Below are 22,083 nucleotides of genomic sequence, written 5' to 3' on the forward strand. Positions count from 1 at the left end.
CAGTATTCCCTCTGTAAGCCAGTATGCAACATTAAATGATCAAGACTAATAAAAAAGGCCAACCCCTTTTAACAATGTGGAAAACAAACCCTCGTCTCAATTATTCTTCTTGGTCTGAAATCCCTCTTGCTCCTTGGTGTGCTGAGCAGTCCTGATCCTCTAAGACGTGTGTGGGAGGAAGCGGGCTGGGACTTGCTCCTTTTCCTCTTGCTCTCCCTTCCCCCAGTCTCCGCACAGAAACCGCCTGGGATCCCCGCCAGCAACCACCAGCAAACTGGAACCGCCATGCAGGTTTTACGTGAATTCCAGGCAGAGTACAAAGTCCTTATTCTTGAAATACTGGCACAACATGGCTACTGCCTTTGCTAGATTCCCTATCCAGTTAATTCTGTGCAGAACTGTATAAAGCCTGTCACTGCTCTATTTCAGTGCCTCAAAATAGATGCTATAAATAATAACACAGCACTCGGAGCCCTGGGGTTTCATTTCTCCCACTGTTTTTCCAGCCTTCCAGGCAGGATAACAGGACTAGCTTGTCCTCCTCCTTTTCTTCTGTCATGTTGTCTTTTCTTCTTCTTTGCATTTTCAGGAAAGGTAGACCTACCTGTGCTGAAGATAGTAATTGCACTTTCTTCCCCCACCCCCAAGAACTGAAAGTTTAGTATTTCCCCCCCCCTTCTTTCAGAACTTAACTCTGTTATAATACACTTTACCCCTCAAAAGGTCTTAAGCAATTACTTAGAGGAGCTCCCATCTATTCATTTGTTGACATTTCAGTTCTCCAAGTTACTTGAATACAGTGAATGCTGAATTTAACACTGTTTTCCAGAGAAGTCAGTAGGAGTCAGTGAGGCGGAAAGATGAAGCAGCTTAAACTATCAGATTTGTATAATACACAGCAGGGATAATCATGGTTGGAAGGAGTTTTATATTTGTTGACCTTCTTGAACTTATGACTAGACTCATTTTTATGTAAGTTTTCAAATTGGGCTACTTTTACTCATACATATTTGACTATACTACTTATTTTGTATGATTACTTAACGGCTTGTGATGCTTCTGGTGCAAAGACTTTTCTTGAAAAAATTGTATTTCTCAAAAACTACGTCATGTCTTGGGAAAGATGAATCTTTAACAGTTGCCAATAACTTAAGTATTAATTTCCATCTGTCTTTGGTCCAAATTATGACTAAACTTTTCTGTCAGCCTTTCTAGACTGTTTTCATCTTTCTCACCACGTGATCACGACTGAAGATATGCCCATGCTGCTGCTGGCATGCCTTAAAAAAAACAACCAACCGAACAAGAAAACCCAACCCCAAACCCCTCAACACACCCACACCTTTAAATTTTTCCCTGATAACAAAACTCTGTCTGGAAGTCGAGGAGGCATTCTGCTAGTACAGACCTTGCATGCTGTTCCTCACCACTACGTTAGGGACCCAATACAGAGGTAACAGCTGTGGTTACTTATTATCTTCAACAGAACTAAGCTTTAAACCAAGACTTTTTTTTTTTTTTTTTTTTTTTTTTAAGAAAAAGAAAGAACTTTGTAACAATGAAGCAGAAAGGAGATGATTTTTATCTCTGCATTTTGAGCCCTGCAGTATTTCCTCCTCTTATGCTAACGGGTTTTTCACTGAGCACAGGAAGCTGCTGTTTACTTACTGCTGCATACAGGCAAATTCTCTGCCAGCAAAAATTCAATTTTTGACTCATGTTCTTTATACGACCACTTTCTATCTGGCTTTTTGCACATGTCCGAGTACTAAAAGCAAACACTGGCATTCAGACAGTGCCTCTACCTTTGACAAGTTTTCAGAGCGAACTTATAGTAGCGAAGAACATAAATATTGAAATAGCACAAGCAGAAATTTGTAAAATTGCTTCTGTGTCACACTTATGAAAAAAGACTACAAGATAAAAAGAAAATCGTTAATCAGCTACACTGCCTGAGCAAGTAAAACATTTGCAGGGGTATTCCCTGGTGGGGGGGGACAGGGAACAACAACAAAAAACAAACTAAAATTATCTGTTTCCATTTACTCACTTCAACCCCCAAGTTCTTTAGAGTTCTAGCAGCATGCTTATAATAAACTCTGACTTCATCCATTCCTGCAAAAAACCCAGTCGCTAATACAATTCAAAGCCCTAAAATATCTGCAATTTCACTGCAAACTTCAGTGCAAAGTCACGTCTCCTTAGAAAGTCTGGCTAGGGTCACATCACTGCAGGATTTTTGTTTTGTTTGTTTGTTCGGGTTTTGTTTGGTTTGGGGGGGGGAGCTTGTTGGGTTTTTTTTAACTAGTATTGGCAAGACCCCTTTTTACAAGTTGTAGTTTGTAAACCTATGTATACTGCTACCAAATACTTTTGAGCATTAATTCCAATATGACTCTCAAATGAACATTGTTTTTCTGGAACTGACATTGAAACAGTGCAAGCTATTAACCCAAAACATTTTTTATTGGCATCTTATATTCAATAAAACTGCTGTTTGCCAAATTAGTATGCACTAGGACCTCTTTCTGAAGAGCAAAATGCTTCTCTTTCTTTTGTAACTGTTGCAGAGTTATACTGGACTTTAACATTTTATACTTCGTATTGTTTGTGATATATGTTATTCTTACCCAGCTAAAGCTGCAGATCTGTTCAAAAAAGCTATTCACAACTTGAGGATGATCCCTCACTAAATCAGATTCGCTCTGTCTCAGGTGTTGGCCAACATCTCAACAAGATTACTGCAGAGATAACAGAGAAGTACAGGAAGTGATAATGACACAAACTACTACGTTTGGATAGAGTACAACCATGATTTGTGGACTGTAGGTGCACAACTGCGAACATCTAGAGTTCTGCGTAAGTCTAATATTTCTTACTGCTGCCTGCTCAGCACCATACACTAGGCTCTCTGCAGAGTTCTCCAACTGTCTTTCTTGAGCAGGCATAAATTAGGAAGACTTTAGGCATATACCTCCACAGTCATCTCTTACACGCAAATCTGCAAAACCAGTCTCCATTCAAGCCTTTTACCACACCAGACAGGATTCCCTTAGACCTTTGGCTAGTGGTGAAGAATGAAGGAGAAAATCTCTGATCAACATTCCTTTTCTTTATTTTCATCCACTTTGCTTCCCAGAGAGAGAAGGGACACAGTTATTTTCCGAAATCTTTGTCAGCAGAGGACTCAGTGCCACAGGACATGTTAGTAGACATCCATCTCACAGACTTTGTGTGCTGTCACCTTCCTTATCACACCAACAGAATGGGAACGTCCCACAGCACGGCTGCAGCCACGGCTTCCACATGATGTTGTACACGGAGAGCTGCTCTGGGACTGGAGTCAGTGTCCTGCGATGCTCTTCCGTGGCTCTTCCAATCTTCCTTATTACAGTGTCAAAGAGGGGCTCGGTGTCAGCCGACAGAGGTTTGGCTTCAGAAGGGTCTCGTGAGAGATCAAACAGCAGCGGAGGGTCATGATGGGTCACACCTTCCCCAAAACATGGGCAAATTCCTTTTCCATAACAAGCCCCAGCCCCAGGTGGATGAAAGACAGGGGTCACATAATGAGCTTTCCAGATGGCTCCACCTGGCAGGAAAGAAATCTTATGGCACAACTACAAGACAATAGAGGAAAATGGAAAGTGCCTTCAAGCAATAGGAGGACAGCTATTTACTAAGGAGACCTCTTCTCACACACCCTGGCACCCCCATCACCACAAATCAGATTTTCTGTGTGGAGTACTGACTTTGAAGATGGAAAACACTAGAAATATGAAGAAAACCACATTAAATTTCCACTGTAGTAGTAGAGAGCCTGTATTCCCACCCCACTTCCTATAGGTTTGTTTCTTACAAGTATTTCTTTGCTGTAAGACACATCCAGCTAGCCAGAGTCACTGGTATGTCATGCACAGCAATTTCAAGAATCTCAGAGATCAGTACTGATAAATACCCATCATGCAATAGATTTGTCAATTAGCAAGGTGGCTCTCAAGAGGAGAAAACTCATGTTTTGCAGTTACCATGGAGCAAACATTTATACTTACTGTCCTTCTGGTGCCACCGCACTGCATGCAAGTAGGACCCACAATAGTGAAACAGGAACTCGTGCTCTGACTTTTGAGCTCTTCCTTGTAGTAAAGGCACCAAGTTTCGTCCATCAATCACCCTAATGTAATGGGGAGAAGCGTATTCAGGCAGGAGCAAACCTGACAGTGAACTGCATACTTACTACTGCCTTTGCACTGGCTGCACCGGTGCTTGAGACAGCATACAGAATAATTTGGTCATAGATTTAGAGCAGCCAGCAGACTGCCAAGCCAATATTTAAATCCTTAGATAATTTTTTTTTTTTTTTTTAATAGCTGGGTCAACTCATTCCATTTAGCAATACATAAACAATATTTAGAGCTTGGTCTAGCGGAAAAAAAAATTATTCAGGAAATCAATACCAATCTCATAATTGTTTACATTTAGCAATTTTCAAAGGAGCTTAAAGAAATCTGTTGAGCAAGGATAGGTTTAATGATTTCAGGAGGTATTTGTAAGTGTCCATAAGTCAAGTCAGTTAGTACCAAAACAACTTCAGCCACCAATTCTTTCCTGAATGAGACTGAACCTGGGTTTGAAACTAACACCTGGTCTTCGGCAGGAACAACTCCTCTGGCCGTGAGCACACCTGTGGGCACATCTGGGAGAGTTTGCTCACTAGTTTAAAATCTCAGACCAGGCTTGAGGCTAAGCAATATTTGTGGGGTCTGTGACAGATGCACTTGACCCCCCCTTAACCAAACCAGCAGTAGTGTGGTACAGGCTCCAAAAGAGGTAAAGGCCTGAGCTGTAGCTGGGCCAAGAACCCTCTAGGAAACCCACAAAGGAGCAGAGAGCGCAGTGAGCACCAATGCATATGAGCTTGGAACACCGATCACGCGATTAACACAGGAATAGTGGGTGGTTTTTCCAAGACTCATTTATCGAGGAACAAAGAAAGTTGTGGGCACAAGGACTCTTATGCATACCTCTCCCGTTGTGTGCAATTTGACCACAAGCCAACCACTTCATCCCATAAATATGACGGCCTAAACAAGCCTTCTTTGTGCTCTCCCTGCTAGGCGGTGTGGCTGCATGGTGGTGATCTCCCCTTGAGCTGGAACGCCTCTCAAGGTTGCTCCTCGAAGCAACAAGATCTTTTACCAATGACAGATTGTTGGATGAGCCCAATTTGAGTTCTCCCTGGACGGCGACTGGACTGCACTCCATGCAACTCTCCCCTTGAGCAGGGATGCCTCTCAATGTTAAGAGGTATTAGTCGTTTAGCTTAAATAACTAAGTTTTAAAATAGAATGAATCAGAGTTATAATGTTGTGTGATTTAGTATGCAGTTTGCTTAGATTTACTTACTTAGCATGAGTAGCTAGATTTGTGTAAGCCGTAGGCTGCAAGCTGTAAACTTTCACCTAGATTTGCTGAACTTGTACCTACTCAAGCAAAACAAGGCCTCCAGAGCCAGCGCAAACCAGGAGATAAGGAGGCTACAACCGTCAAGGGCAGCTGCAACTAGACAAGATAATGGCCTGTCTGGAGACAGTGAAGGAATCCAATAAGGAGTCAGAAGATCTCAGACCAGAATCACTATTGGACCAAAGGGCGTGTGGAAGGCGCGTGAAGAGAGTGTGAATAATGTGTGAGGGGCGGGTGAATAGTCTGTAAGGGTATAATTGCCCAGGGATTTCTTTGTTCGGGTCCGTCTCTTTCCCTCCCTGGAGGCACCCAGCTTCAGCTGATCCTGCTGCTGTATGACTATTAAATGATGTATTTTTATAAGATTCGATGCCTGAGCCTCTGCTTCGAGAAACCTAGGGAGCAAACTAACACCAGACGTCTGGATGGAAGGTGCTTCTTTAACATCAAGGTTTGAGATTCCTTACCTGAGACTAAGAGACCCCTTATTCGCAACAGAGCCTTGGTAAGTGACTGATAGCATGCTGAATGAATGTCTAATGAAATCCACGTAGCTAATTCCATTAGCCATAAACCGTTGACCAAGTCTGGGACCAAGTCTGGATCCAGCCGCACCTAGACTCCTCTCTGAGAAGGAGTTTAGAAAGCAAGGGGGTCCATTCTGAAACCTCGGGACTCAACAGACGGTTTTCCTTACCCTTTGTATCTCTTCCATTAGACATAAATGGTTGCCCAAGTCAGAGACTAGGATTGGACCTAGCTGCCCCTAAGCTCCATCAAGAGTTTAGAAAGCAAAGGGGTCCACTCTGAACCTCGTGACTCAACGGGAGGGTCTCCCTTACCTTTTTGCATCTCCGGTCTCTGTGCAAATCATTCTAAATCGATTCTAACTCTATTTTCCTTTGTATGTTTCTTCCATGTAGTCAGTAATAGAGTGAACATTGCCATCGAACTCTCTTAAGTCATACTTTTACAAATTCATGTTAAAATCACTTTTGCTAATACCTTTGATGGTGATTCTTTAAGTGTTCTAAAACACTCATCCATGACAGGATCTCCAAGGATGATAAGAAACACAGTACATTTTTAGTAGTTAGCTCTCCTATCAATCTCTCCTGTTGAAAACATGTCCATACCTGTCCTGTGGCAATATTCCTCCAGCCAGATGAACAACTGTGGGATAAATATCCATAAGACTCGTAGGTTCATCAATAACTGTGCCTGCAGGTAACACTCCTGGCCACCTAAATATTCCTGGCACACGGATTCCTCCTTCCCAGCCTCCCATGCCTTTTCCACCTGCAGTGAAATGAATCAACATATGGCAGTTCAGAGGCAAACACAAACCTCTTCATTGGCTTGTTGCATTTGAATGTACAGAAAAAGATGCAGTAATACACTGCTTATCCAAGCATTTGGATAATCTGGATTTGACTCTTCATTTACATTGGACTTCACATACTTTAGAAGGCCTCAAAATGTGACATATAACTCATCCAAACCTAGAAAGATAGGGGGAGGCAATCTCTATTTTAACTTTGACCACAGGTCAGGGTAGGAATAATAAATCTATCTTTGAAAACCTATGTTCAGCAACAATAAAACAGCTTCAACCTTCTGTTATGCTCCATTTCATGAGTTGCCTGCATTCACCTGTGTTCCTGAAGAGCTTCACGGCAAAAGAAAAGAGGAGGAACTGGGAATCGGAAGAACTCACAAGACTGAAGAAATACTTGATATTCTCTTTAAACCTACACAAGACTTACTAATTAGTATCCTATTTTAATAAACAGCTACAAAAAAAATTTCTTCTCTTTATAGCCATGGATTCCCTTCAAAAATATGTCCTTAACACTTATATTTCCATATGCCTTATGCATCTCTTCCTTTTTTGAAACTGAGATTTAGACCTGACTCTCCCAATGCTTAATACAACATCTCTTAATTCAGAAGCAAAAAATCTGAACCTATGAAATTATATCATATACACTTTACTTCAGATGGCAGGAAAACATCTTTTCTCAACTTGCTACCAACAGAAACTAACCTAATAAAGTATCCTGATGCTGGGTGTAAGAGGACAATATTTACCTAACTCCCAAGGCAGAAACCTGTTTTAATTCATACATTCAATATGGAAAAAAATTGTCTTTGTTAGATCCCACCAGGCTTATGAATGAGTCTTATCATCCACAAAGAGAAGAACTTTCTCAAGCAGAAGAAGGGAGTGAGATGGAGGATGAACAGACTAACTGGAAGCCCTTCCCTTTCATAAGGGCCAGCAACCTCCATTGCTCAGCAGCAGAGCATCCACCCCATGGGAGCCAAAATTCCATGTCTTTGGCCTCTGCTGTGCCCTGTGGAGCAGCTCAAGAACATTTTGAAATGGAAGAAACTTGTTTTAGGAAAATAAAAACATTAAAAGTTTGTGCAAGAGTTGGATAGTTCATTAGTGATAACAGAGCCTAAGCCCTGACACATACTGTCACATGTTCATGACAGGTCACAGGGCGAGGTGGTCTGATGACGCAGGACTGTTGGGGTAGGTGGGAGAAAATGCAACGAATGCATATTCTTTTGGCTTGAAAAAAGCCACTGCACTGCTCAGCAGGTTGAAGAATGATTCAGAGCAGAAAGGGACAAGCAGGAGGTAAAGAGTGAGATCCTTTTAGACCACCAAGTCCATTTGGATTTTATGCTAATCGCTGATTTTGGGTGGAATACAAAAGCATTCAGGGAATAAACTGTTGCTGCAAGTCAGGGCACAATGTGCCCTTACTCTATTCTGTATTGATTAGCTGGGCAGCAATGGTTTCTGGAACATGAGAGAAAGAGACAAGCAAATCAGGAAACAGTCCTATTGTGGAGAGAGGGAAAAAAGCAAGCAAGCAAGAGCTAGAGCGAGAGAGATATGCCAATATAGGGAACTATCACATTTTTTCCAGCGCCTTATACTTGAGAACACCAAATAATTTACAGATATCAAGCTAGACAATACCTTTGTTGCGGAGATGTGTAATAATTCTAGCACTTTACTGAAAGAAAAGGTGACTTTAAGATTAAAGCACCTCTGTATGTCACCTATGTTTCAAGCCAAAAATGCAACTCATTCCAGCCTCGATACCTTCAGCCAGACAAATTCATTATGTGTCTGATTCTAATGTTCATGTAAAGCCACAGTGTTTTTCCTACCTTTATATATGCCATTCCAGCCACCTAGCTGGGTAGATCCATCCTGAGCCTCCAAATGTCCTCCATGATCAGAGGCAAAGTATGTGAATGTATGATTTTTCAAACCTTGTTTGTCAAGCGAATCCAGAATTTTGCCTTAAATTTAAGAAAAGACACAGGAAGGTTCCTATTAAACAATCAGAAAGATCAAGTCACTTTTATAATGTTTCAATAATAACCCTTTGCCATGCCCTATAAGAAGTTTTTAATAGCTCAGATTTCTGTAAGTATTTTGGCCTTATTAATTTTCCTGCTTTAAAATACACAGATGTATGTGTCCAAAACAAATCCTTTACGAAGAGTACTTACCCACCATCCAGTCCATTTCTTCTACATTGTCTCCATATAAACCATGATGGCTCTTCCCAAGAAATTTTGCCGTAGTAAAGAGGGGGGTGTGAACATGTAAAAAGGAAACAAAGAGAAGGAATGGTCCGTGCCTGTTTCTTAAAAAGAAACCAAAAATAAAAAAAAATGTTGTTGTGTGTTTGGAATATTTTGAAAGGTTTCATATTCATCCATGCATAGACACACACACTGGGTCTAGATTGTACCCACATCTAGTGCATCCCCATTGATCACAGCTGACAGTTTTCTTTTTGCATGAAATGCAGGCAAGAAAGATCCTTTTCAGCCAGATTATTTTCAAATTCCAGTGCGTAAACAAGCATAGCATTTGCACAGTGCTTAAATTAATCAGATGCCTAACTCTGATGCCTTTCCAATTAAATGCAACTGGATACAGTCTCATATTTACTTTAATATTCATGTGGCTTTTCTAAGATGGCCACTTACAATTTTCAGTATATTTGTTTTCACAAAGTTTAAGAAAAGAACAGTTACTTTCCTTGTTTTACAGAAAGACACCTGATGCACGGAAGTATTATAGAAGGCTGTGCAGGCAGAACTTGAATCTAGAAAATGAATTATCTTACTTGGCTTCCTTCTCAATCCATAAAAATAGATTTGAAGTGTTTTGAGATTTTCACATGAAATAATTTTGTGCATCACACACATTCTATCTAGGTGTTTTGTAGGGTTTATGAAAAAGAGCACAAATGAGGCTTGTAGAATGAAGTGTAAAAATTAGCTGGTTAATCTTGGAGCAAATATAGTAATTACAGGTTACAGGGCACAGTGAGAAGGTCATGTATCATTTGGTTAAAATCCACCTCATTTACTGTAGCTTCCAATGTGAGACAGTTGCAATTAAAATTTCAGTGCATTAGGTTTCTAAATAGAGAACTTAGATATGAGTTTCAAAGCTGTTATCATGATACAGCTATAGTTACTGGACAAAAATACTCTAAGTGCCCAGAACATCCTGGCCCCTTTAAAGAAAACTACAGGCAATCATTTACCTTTTGATAAATGACACTGCCTCCTTCAGCATGAGGGAAGCAGTCCTCTCTAACCTCATCGGCTGCTCAGTGACATCGTGGTTCCTCATGAGGATACAGTTCCAATACTGCACAAAGCCGTAACTGGAGTACCAAGAAATGAAGAAAAGGCTGCCCACCAAAGTAAAACAGGCAATTATCTTCCAGCGGATCGAAATCAAACCAGTCAGTTTTCCAGCAGCGAGAGTGAGCACAGTAACGATAATTATCTGACTGTAAAGCCAAAGCTTAGCTTGAAGGGCAACATCCAGCTCTGGAGGTTTGTTTTCTTGACAGTTGTTTAGAAGTGTGAAAGGCATACCATAAAAGTAGTCAAACCCATGACTGAGAGGATGGTGACAGTGATCATTGAAGGATTCACAGTTTACACCTTGATGCCACTTTCCTGAAGGTTTTAAAGCATGAAAGAAATTAGAACATTAAGGTGGACAACTCAAAAGAAGCCCAAGGTAGCATCATGAGTATCTGTTTGGGAATTAGGCGACTCACTCCGTTTTTCAACAGAGTATTGACACATTCTCCTCGTGCACAAGGATGCTGGGTGAAACCGTTGCCTCATCAGGTGAATGTCATACCGGAATGGGTGATCCCCAAATGATCATGGGATAAACAGAGAAGTTTGCAGGATGCTCAGCTGCGGGTCACATAAGAATGGGATTTCATTACCTTTCAATGAAGAGCAGGGAATTAAGATACTCTAACTCACTGACTGCTTTAATACATTCCCTTCCTAACTTTCAATTGTTTATTTGCAACTTCATTTTAGCATAATGTTACAAATTTACTGGAAGATCCAGTAAACTTTTAGCCAATGTTAACAGATATCTCGATCACCAGACTCAGGAAGATGATTTCTTAGGCATGTCCCTACTTCATATCAAAAGGAAAAAAGGCTGTAAACCAAACTTTCTCTCTATCCCGCCCAAAATAGAGCAAGTAGACAGAAGCTGATGTCTGCTTAGAAAGTGTGCTGGATCAAAGGACCCTGAGGTTTGCTGGGTTATGTGATTGCCAAGTAATTACAGACTCAGCCAGGAAGACTACGCTTTATTAGCTCGTGATTCAATGCAGCCACATCTATTTCCAGCACTTGGAGATGACAATGCATTTGGCACAGCTGACCCCAAACCCCCTGGCTTTAAGGGACACAGTGCTTACCCTGCCTACCCATTTATGTGAAGGGATCCATTGCAGCAGCACCTGTCACTTGACAGTAATAAAAGCAAATGGAAGGGAAAAGAGAGACTTTGCCAGTTGATTTTAGAGATATTTGCCGAAAGAATGATGAATCTTGAAACTGTTGAGGTCTGATCAAAGTCACAGACAGGAAGGTGCTCTGGGGCAGTGTTTCCCTGACACCTTTGCATTTTGGCTTCATCTGAGGAAACAGCCACCATATTATGCCTCTTTGGGACCTCACAACCTTATCTGTGAGACACTTGCGCTTTATCTTCTCCTCTGTGGGTATAAACTTTGTTCCTTTCTTTCCCTACCCTCTTTTGTTTCTCCGTCTCTTGCCTCCAAAAGGCAGATGAAATACTTAAAGGCATTGTTTTGTTTGGAACAATCTTTACATTAACAAAACTCTCACAGTGGACCAACCCTTGAAAAATCTTAGGCCAAGTAAAATAAATACTCACCCATTACAATCATGAGACAGATTTTAATTCTTCCTGTTTCGAGTGCCCTGTACAGGCATTCCCATCGTCGTAAAACTCTTTAGATTGCAGTATTTTTAGTCATCTTCCAAATATGAGGGTTTCCCCCCCCGCCTTCAGTCTTTTGGAGAGGATTTATATCTATGACTAACGGACCATTTGGGGCAAACACAATCCCTAAATTCTCTTCATGTAACTAGTTCATTCTTCAAGGTCAGGCTAAAACATTTCCCCTTACCTATCAGTCCAGTGGTATAGCCTTGTTGCTGCAGGAGCCTGGCAAACGTTGTTTCGTTAGCAGGGAGCCCTCCTGAGCCGGCGTTCCACTGCAGCGCCCGGTACCCATTGCTGGATGCCATCCCTGATAGAAACAGCTCCGGTCATTCCTGCAGGCCTTTCACTCTCTGCTGGCGGAGGCTAGGCTGCTCCTGCCAACCTCCGCATCAGGGGCTCAACCTGAAGCCAGAGTTCCTCACAAGACGTAAAGCCAAGTATATCTTGTGGGCAGTCACATGAGTGCATCTAAGTACTTCAGGTAGTCAAGAGTTATATTTCAAAAAACTATACTGCTTGGCACCAGTTTTACCATCAAACTGATAATAAATCAGTGGTGACAGTATATAGTAGGTTTTATTTTCTGCCTTTCTGAGTAACTGTGATAATTTAGTCTCTCTGCTTTTCATGTAAAATGAGAGATAACACTTGCATTTCCCTGTGTCAGGGGGATGTTGTATCATGTTAGGTGAGATACAGTTCACCCAACATATATGCTGACTTTGCACTTAGCTCTCAAAGTAGGCATCTAATTTTCCTATATAATGCCTGGTGAGAGATGGATATCTATAAAGTCCTCCAAAAGGTGCCTTAGGTAGGTGGGGAATGGATCCAACACTCCATTTTCACCAGAGTTTTGTGACTTTCTGCACTATGTTGGCAATGAACTTGTCCATTTCTCTTGGGACCCCTGTTTCAATCCCTTACCTCTAACCATCACAAGGAATTCCATCAGTTTGCCCCAGGCTGTATTGCTCTAAGGAAGTGACAGATGTCACTGCTGTTGGCATTTCTCCATACCTATCTATTTTCATCATATAGATTTCCCACATCCTATAGTCAGGCTAAAGCTCTGTCAGCTGGTGAGGCAGTGGTTCCCATTCAGAAGTTACTTATAGAAAGTTTGAACCTCTACCAGTGTATTTTCTGTCTCAGGTTGAGGAAACAGCTGAATTCTCCTCTTCCAATGTTTATTGGCTATTGTAGTACCTCAGCACCATGCACAGAAATTTGTAATTCAAAATGGGCCCAACCTGATCTAATGGGGTATCTGCCAGTGAGGAAAGCTGCTCTGCTCGGAGTGCAAAGTGGAGCTGCGGCAATGTGCTGAGTAAGTTTCACTCCTTCTCTTGCCAGGCGGTCAATGTTCGGGGTCCTAAAAAAAATTTTCGAGTTTAATAGAAGCAAGGTAAATCTGCAACTTACTTTAATAAATTGCTGAGAAGAACTAGAGCTTTTGAACAGTTCCTCAAAAAAAAAAAAAATCTCTTATTTACATACTCCAGGACTGATATAGTAAAAAGTTTGATACAGCAGATGAAGTGGGTTGCAGCCACTGGAGAATCCATTCTCAGGATGCAGCCATAGAGTGCACTTGGCAACACTGTAAAGAAACCTAGGCGTTGTTGGTACTGTTTAGTTTGAAAAAAAAACTGAAACGGAAAGAAAGGTTGATATTTTTCAACTCCAATACTTCCAACAGATCACTTTTGGCAGCACATTTAGATCCTGAATTTCAAAGTTTGTTGAGCCAGAGAATCTCACAGCGTGTTTGAAGCTCTTGGAACCAAGACTTTCTGTTCCATGTTTTTAACACTTGCTATTTATTTCATAATACAGTGGTATCTTTACATAGTTACATTTGTATGGGAGCCTGGCTCTCCCAGAATAATGGCCTACAACACCACGAAGAGTGAAAGAGGCCTCCCCCCGTCTTCGCCACCAGCAGAGGAGGACAACAGAGTTCCACAAGCACATTCCCATTTCTCTGTACAACCCCACCAACATCATGTGAGGGAAATGCACCCAGAGCATGCCAACAAAACGTCTGTGCTCCACTTGGAGGACGAGTTGAGGCTTGTAAGATGTGCTCCCAATGCCCACTCAGTTCTGCTTTGCCTTTTTAGTTTTGAAGGAATGTAATCACTAGTTTTGAAGGCACATAATCACGTAATGAACTATGTGGGTCAGTCCACATGAGTCCGGATTGGAGTGTTTTGGAGAAGATGGCAAGCAATTGGATGAGGGATTCTGGAAAAGCACTGGGTGGGCAGAGTAAGGCTTAACTATGCATGAAAAGGAACAAAGAAATTAACGCATGAGAAGGAGAGAAAACAGTACCCGTAATACTAAAGCAAGTGGCTGGAGAGTTAGCACCTGGAGGAGGGAGTGGGAGGAATTCCCAGAAAGAACTTAAAAAACAAAATGAAAATACGTTTTTTTTTCTTTCACTGCACACTGTTTACTTAGGCCCCAATCTTATGTGCATATTTACAAGTGCTTAAATACACAATGACTAGAGCCTTGGATTAAGAACATTTCTTATTTTATAATTAGGCTTACTTACCCAGGATAGGTGTTCTATAGTGTTAAATATATTGTACCGAGAGATCTTTTACCTTATGGTATTGTTCCCGTAACAACCTATATCTCCAATGCCAAGATCATCGGCCAGAAACAGAAGTATATTGGGTTTAGGGTCCATAGCTGCACTCAAGCCAAACGTGTTCCAGAATAAACATGAAGTCAGTGCCATTAAGAGGTACCTCCTGAAACACAACAAAATAACTTCTTACATACATGACTTGTAAGGATTGGAGAGTGATGGGATCCCTCTGCCAGCAGATCTGAAGCATGAAAGACAAAATAGTGGGAAACTTCTTTTCCCAGCCCCACTTTCAGTGGGAAGGAGGAGGACAGAGTTTTACTGGTTTCATTTCTTCCATCTCTACCACCTAGGTGACTCTAGCCAGAGAGGCTGCAGTAGCCTTTCTACAGCCCAAGAAGCAAGGACATAAGTGAAGGCTGTAATCTTATTAATTTGGGCCAGGAATTTTCATCTTGAATCGGTTGCATACATTTCAAAACATATCAAAAACTTCAAAGAGCTGAGAAAAAATAGTGTTTCTAAGTTTCATAAATTCTGTGAAGATTCATGTTATGTTCCAAAGTCACTGGCGTTTTCTGAATATCTTGTATCCAGTGAATGAAGCAGTTTCAATTATATTTGGAAGGGAAGTGGAAAAACCCTAAACAAACTCTCCCCTTCAACTCAAGAACACTTGAACTTGGAGCCATCTCCTCTACCGCCATTCTAAGATGCCAACCAGGCCCCATACCAGTGTCAACTATATTCTGTAGAAAACAGAATTTATATTTTTACACATACATACCATACTTTTTATATAAATATGCCTAGAACATTTGAAGCTATGTGTATTGCTGATCAATAGTCTGAAAACCTAATCCTGGATTGATTTTTCACTTGGACAGAGTTATCATTGCAATATGTACTAATTTTGCAGGACATGGGGCAGCAGCAACTCTCTAGCACAGACTGAGAAAGCTCCTACAAATCATTCCAAGATTTGCAGTTTTGGTGTGAAGATCTTGTATACAAAAACATGTTTTTGAATGAACAAGTAACTATCACCTCTAAGAGGCAAACACAACACACAGGACTTTCTGTAAACATGACTGTGAACGCCTAGTTGTAAATAAGTAACCAGTGGCTATGGGAATTTAATCATCCAAGATCAAAGTTCCAGCTGGGGTTTTTTGTACATTCTACTACTAAGTTACAACAGTGATATACAGAGTTGTGGTGAAACCTTGCTTTAGAAGCACTGTGGGCAATTTCCATCTCTACACTTGGATTATTCATTTTAAGGAAAAGATAATTTTCTATTTGCCAATGTTGTATCTCCCAAGAGTTACAGGGCATTATACTGGTGTAATGAATCCTTTCAGAGCGGTAATACATGCAGTTAGAGCTTGTCCTGGTTTCGGCTGGGACAGAGTTAACTTTCTTTTTAGTAGCTGGTACAGTGCTGGGTTTTGGATTTAGTGTGAGAATAATGTTGATAACACGCTGATGTTTTAGTTGTTGCTAAGTAGCACTTATCTTAAGCCAAGGACTTTTCAGTTTCCCATGCTCTGCCAGCAAGCAGGTGTGCAAGAAGCTGGGAGGGAGCAGAGCCGGGGCAGCTGACCTGAACTAGCCAAAGGGGTATTCCATACCATGGAACATCATGCCCAGTATATAAACGGGGGGGAGTTGGCCAGGAGGCGCGGATCATGGCTCGGGAACTAACTGGGCATCGGTCAGCGGGTGGTGAGCAATTGCATTGTGCATCACTGGTTTTTTTTCTTCCCCCCTCCCCCCCTTCCTTTTTTTGTTATATTCCTTTTCATTACTATTATTATTATTATTCTATTTCATTATTATTATTGTTAGTATTATATTTTACTTTAGTTATTAAACTGTTCTTATCTCAATCCACAAGTTTTACTTTTTTTTTCCCTTTCCTCCTCCTCACCCCACTGGGAGGGGGAGGGGGAAGCAGCTGCCTGGTGCTGAGTTGCTGACTGGGGTTAAACCACAACAGAGCTGCAGGGGGAAGGTCTCTAAAGGACCCTGGAAATGAGCAGCCCCCAACAGCCCGTTTCAGCCACTCGGGCATTCTTCTTTCTGGGGACAAGAGTAGTGCTCCCCACCTCTTTCTGTTACATTAAAAAAAGGAAAAGGAAACAAAAAAAAAAGCAAATTATGAAATCTGCTTTTACTGATGTCTGCAGCCCCATCCTAGCACTTCGTTTTCTAATGGTATTAAGTGCTGGATATTTGCTGATCCCTGTGGTAATCCTGCTTGTGGATTAAGATAGGGTCAAGGATAACTTCCATCTCAGGTAACCTACTGCTTACAGTTCCAAGTCCATATCCTAAGTCGTTATGTAGCATTACTGTACATTATAAAAAAAACATGCTTACAGCTCAAAGTGATCATCTTTCAGCAATAGATGGAGGAAGAGTGCAAGAATGTTTAGTTACTAAACACCAATAAATCTTGAAAGCAATAGGGTTGAAAGAAAGTAGAACATAAAACATGCATATAGACACATACGTATATATATAAACCTGTTCAGAATTATCTAGAAAGCTATTTCTGGAAATGATAATGTTAAAGGCATAGCCAGAGACTTCCGCCTGGGAGACAGATCTCATTGTTTAAAAACATGAAGACATTAAATAAGTATGTAGTTAAGATGGTCCTAAAAATCATTTGGCAGCTAGTAAGCGATTTTACAACATCTGCTTAATGAATCAGGTAAGTGCAAAACATTACGAAAATGGAGGAAGGAAAATACAGGCCACTATTTATGTAACTTCTATTTACAAGACTTAATACGGATTTACACCACAGTTGAGCTCCCATAGCTTTATTGACAATGATCTTCTGAGGGCAGGTTAGAAACTATTGGCATAGTCAATCAGATGTTGAAAAAAACCCTACTGAACTATAAAATTTGGTGCCTGTACTTGACTTAGAATTATTTTCTAAGGTGATACTGCTGTGCTTAGTGCATACCTGAAGAATTACAGCATTATGAGATTATAGCATTGTTCTGTTCAAGAAATCTGCTCCTCCTACAAGATTTCACAAGGAAGTTGTATCTATGTAAGAGCCTAGCACGTTAGACTACTTCTCTAAGGGCTCGTACAAAGGGAGACACAACTTTACAACAGTGTGGGGCTCACGATCAGGGAGGAATTTAAAAAAAATAATAATAAAAGAGGGGGGAGAGAACAATGATGACATGATTTTTAACGGAGCTGAATTTCCTACATGGGGGTAAGGAAAGGAACAACAAAGACTTAAAGCAAACGAAGCATCAGGAAAAGTGATTAATTTGAGCCCAGGGTGGCTTGGGAAAAAAAGGTGGGTCAGTTCAAACAATGCAATTTTAATTCTGCCAAGTAGAAACAAATACATGCAGGGAGGAGCCAGAAATCTGTTCACCTGAATAGAATGGCAGCAATGGCTGTGCAAGGTAGCGGTGCAATCATCTCCTGGTAGGCAGCAATCCTGAAAATAAGTTAAGCTTATAGTGAGCAACAAATTGAGCACAGTCACCAGTGTGATGTTGGAGGAAAAAAAGAACTCAATCAATCCTTATATCTCTTTACAAAAGAGGGACTAGTGAGATGATTTTACCTCAAAGACATGAGTACTGATGGGATCAAACTGTGTACTGACCAAAAGCGGACTATTTTCAAAGTGAAGTTTAAGAACTGGAGAGAGGGCAGAAAACCACATATAAACGATTCAAGAGTGGGAAAAGATGTTTTATTTTGAGGGATCAAGAGCTCAGTCAAGAACAAGACAGTAAAAGATTAATTAGTGCATAAATTCATGGGGAGAAAACACAGGTCTTAGAAACCTCATCAATTTTGCTGAGACAAATGCATTTTCTGCAAGCGAGGTGATTTATTATTCAGTCATGTTTCCAAGCAGAGTGCAATATAATCATGATTGTGTATCTTAAGGGGAAGAAAGAAAAGTGTTGTAAAGAAACACAAGTTATGGGACTTCAGCATTCAGCTGAAATTTAGCAGTTCACAGTAAACATGATTAGAGCAACAATCTGATACAAACTCCATAGTATCTTCCCCAGCAGCCACTTCATGAGACATCTTTTTCTAAGCTACCTAAAGGAGCTCAATTAAAGCTAATTTTAAGACTCTTACCTAAAGAGTTCAAATAACCTGAAGAAAATGGCCTTCAACTTGAAGAAGCTGCTTCTGATCAAAAAGTTCCTTTTTAATTTCCAGGTTGCTCTTAGTTCTCACACTAATAAGCCTCACCAGTATATAAATTCTTCTGGTTCATATAATCTCAAAGTAATCTTAAAATACTAATTCTATAGATTCATTAGTCTTTGCATGGACAAAGGGGACTCTGAATGTATGCGATAGTACCAAGTTATTCTCAACAAAAGTCTGCCCAGACAAAGAATCACTGGAGGCAACTGTGGATTCCCCAAAGTCTAATTGAGCGGATTATTTTCAAGCTGATAGCAAGTACAGTCTTGCAGTGTATCACTGCTGTTATTGCTTAATTTCAACCTATGAGTTCTCAAATGTCATTATTAACTAAAAATATTGTTACTTCATTTACAACTAGAAGTACACAGCATCACTTATTCAGCCTAGTACCTCCACATAAAAAGTCATAGGACTCTATAATAATTCAGCCTAAACATTTCTGCAAAATGAGGCCAAATCCTACAGAGCCACGAACAGCAGGAACTGGCCAGCACAACTTTGTGTGGACATATTCCCCTTAGTTAAACAATTTTAATTGTCTGTAAAACTTATCCAAAACTTACTGTCTTCTGCAGCTGATACTACACAGGACTGCCCTATCACTTCTTTCTCCAAATTTTGTCAGCCATTAACGAAGGCTTAATCAACTTACAATACAATTCATTCAACCTGCCAGGAATGCCACAAAGCCTGCAGCTGCCTCAACAGTCATTTGAGGAGATTTAGCAAAAGAAGCTTTTGCTTGTTTTATTAAGTGGCTGAATTAGGTGGACCTAACTCAAATGGATTTGTAACAACTCCAAGTAGCGTTATATAGCTTTTTCTAGCCAGCTGCCTTGTGCAGACCCCTTTTTTTTTTTGGCTTTGCTTTACAGAAAACAAGCTGCAAGCCTGAAACTGCTGAAAAATTAGGCCCTTCTTCCCCCACTGCAGCTTGGCTCCAGGCAGTTCCCCCATCCTCCAAATATTTCACTTGTTGAATATACTCCCAGATTAGAGTCTGTCCTTCTTGAAGTCTTACACAGAATACAAAAAGACAAACCTCTGCTTCAAAAATATCTGCCCATGGCCAAAATATTTATTGAAGACAGGCATATCTCATGTTTCACCCTCATCCCCAGAAGACTGGCAACACCACCACTCGCGCTGGGAATCCACCAGAGTTGAAAGGAACTTCTCATTCTTAAAAATGTTAAGAGAGGTACAGCTCCAACAGAAAAATTTGGAATAAGCTCTTGTCAGTTAAGCTAAAAGTCAGTAGTTGGACACAGCAAAAGAATTTGCTTTCTTTTTGTTTTCTTCGTCTAACTTCAAATACCGAAATAAATTATTTGTGCACTGAAGCAAAAACCAAACCAAACCCCAAACTCTTTACCACTTATTTAAACAGAAGTAAATTATAAGTAGTTGGACAAATATTTTCAGATAATGCGTGGAGGTATGTTGCTGCTTAGCTGTTAGCCAAAAATAAACACTTGCTTTCTGCCTTCTATAAAAATATACTGCACAACAGGTTAATCACATTCAACAGTATATTAGAATGTAATTAAAAATGCTAATTTCAGCTTGCATTATGGCTCTGAAAGAAACATATGCAACATACCATATGCAACGTACTGTTTGACATTGTTGTCCCTTTCCTCCCTCTCTCCCATAGCTTCTAGGCATCCAGATATTCAGCAGGAGAGAGGCAACAAGTGAGGAATGAGTGAACCAAGGAAGAAAAAGCTCCCAGCTTGTGTGAACACAGTCACTTGCTCAGTAGGTGCAGCTGGTGAGCCAGAAACAAGTGCTGTTCGTCAGCCATAAAACAAGGGATGTCGTTGCCAGAAAGTTCCTGCCAAATATCAGGAGCTTCTTGGTGGTTTGTCTTTTTTCCTGTCCATTCTGCTCTCTCAGGGAATCAACTGCAACAGTGCTCACTGGGGCGATTTAGTTCTTACTGACCTGGATAATATCAATACTTGTTATCCATTACCATGGTTATAGCATTTTATTACCATTCAGTGTTGTGCATTGTCGGTAACCAAAACTCTTGTGGCAAGCAACCCAAATTTTTTAATTTATTATGGCTACCCTGTTCTGGCCTCACCGCTGCAAAGCAGCACCCTGCCTTCAGAGCAACAGCAGAAGGGGATGGTCTGGCCCTAGGCTTTGTGCATTTTCACATCATGATTAGCACTCCCTGGTCGAAATGATCTAATTGTGCCTTCTGGCTTCGAACTACTCACCTAGGAACACCCAGCTTTCCTTACAGCCCGGACAAGAGCAACGCACAAGGGTGGAAAATTGGAGACAGAAACAGGGCAGACAAAAGAGGTAAAAAGAGCAGCAACTAGGAGCACGGCTGCTAGAGAAACAGTGAAGGTCACATGGAAGCAACCTGGAGGCAAATTATGCTTTCTGTACGCCATTGTAAAGCCGCGGTAGCTCTAGCAATAACAATAATAAAAGCAGAATACCTGCCATTCACCACCTAACCCTCCAAAAACTGGAGTTTGGTTTGAAACGCTAAAGAGGGAAGGAAAACAGAGATTGTTAGTTATTGTAAACCCCCCCTCCTCCCCCCATACACGCACTCTAGCCCCGCTCACACGTTGTTTTTGCTATTTGCGGATCAGCTCCGCTGGAAGGCAGAGGCCGGGCTGCCCTCTCAGCCCGAGGTTAGCAGAGGAAGATGCGAGCAAGAGCGGAGGCAGGACGCAGGACGCCGCCCGAGGAAAGCACAGCTCTGCGGGGCAAAGTTCGCGGTTTCAGCACAGCTTCCCGCTAACGCCTCACGGGAGCCGGGCCGAATACCGCCCGGGAAAGCGCCGACCCCGGCGGCCGCTCCCGCCCCGAGCCCCGCCGGCAGCGCGGCCCCGCGGCGCCCGGGGACCGCGGCTCGGAGGCGAGCGAAGGCAAATTCACACCCCCCCGCTCGAAAGAAGTGTCAGCTTTGTGTAAGGGAGGGAGGAAAAAGTCCTCCTCGAGGGAAAAACGGAGGCGACTTTTTTTTTTTTTTAAAATTATTAATATTTTATTTTTTCAAATAAAAAAGCTGATCTTTTACTTACTCCATACTCGCTCACTCACTGGAGGAGCTTTGCTCTCGCTTTCCTCTTCGTCCCAGGCTTTCTGATCTTTGCTTCTAAAGAGGGGCTTTCAAAAGCACCGCTTGTATATTCGTATCAGAGTAATTGATGGGTGTCGGTCTCCTTTAAAAATCTGGTCAAAGGCATTTCATCCCGCCTGCCGCAGGGGAGGGCTTCCCTGCCTGCTCCTGGTAGTGAATGCTAAATAAGGAAGAACTGTTTTAAACTGGAAGCTGGAAATACAGCTCCTGTAACAGCCAAGGCCAATAGAAAGAGCTTTAGTGGTAACTGAGTGGAAGATCATAAATCACAGGCAGTGAGACTGTAGGCTACATCATGCCATGTAGAGAACCCCCCTATGGATGGAAGCAGGATAG

General features: G+C 41.4%; 1 protein-coding gene across 5 annotated transcripts; it reads right to left on the reverse strand.

Moving 5' to 3' along the window:
* Positions 1–3,216: 3,216 nt before the first annotated feature.
* LOC127018195 (arylsulfatase D-like) lies at positions 3,217–21,720 on the reverse strand. Of its 5 annotated transcripts, none has more exons than XM_050899643.1 (11): positions 21,689–21,720; positions 17,827–17,892; positions 14,425–14,574; positions 13,060–13,181; positions 11,991–12,113; positions 10,056–10,479; positions 9,004–9,140; positions 8,656–8,790; positions 6,600–6,762; positions 4,050–4,171; positions 3,217–3,589 (listed from the first exon to the last, which is right to left on the reverse strand). In XM_050899643.1, the coding sequence occupies exons 1-11, from the start codon at positions 21,691–21,693 to the stop codon at positions 3,222–3,224; spliced, it is 1,815 nt and encodes a 604-aa protein (XP_050755600.1). In that variant the 5' UTR covers positions 21,694–21,720; the 3' UTR covers positions 3,217–3,221. The 5 variants fall into 5 exon arrangements, with proteins under 5 accessions (XP_050755600.1, XP_050755609.1, XP_050755635.1 ...); XM_050899652.1 differs by lacking the exon at positions 21,689–21,720 and adding an exon at positions 20,236–20,286; XM_050899678.1 differs by lacking the exon at positions 11,991–12,113.
* Positions 21,721–22,083: the final 363 nt, after the last annotated feature.

This window comes from Gymnogyps californianus, chromosome 1 (genome assembly GCF_018139145.2).
Source record: "Gymnogyps californianus isolate 813 chromosome 1, ASM1813914v2, whole genome shotgun sequence".
NCBI lineage: Eukaryota > Metazoa > Chordata > Aves > Accipitriformes > Cathartidae > Gymnogyps > Gymnogyps californianus.

Bases quoted from the DNA above. Each gene is read 5' to 3' on its own strand.
- LOC127018195 (XM_050899643.1), bottom strand. The intron at 10,480-11,990 runs GTAAGGGGAAAT...TAAAACCTTCAG, and splicing joins CTATACCACTGGACTGATAG to GAAAGTGGCATCAAGGTGTA. The intron at 8,791-9,003 runs GTAAGTACTCTT...CTTAAATTTAAG, and splicing joins AGAAATGGACTGGATGGTGG to GCAAAATTCTGGATTCGCTT.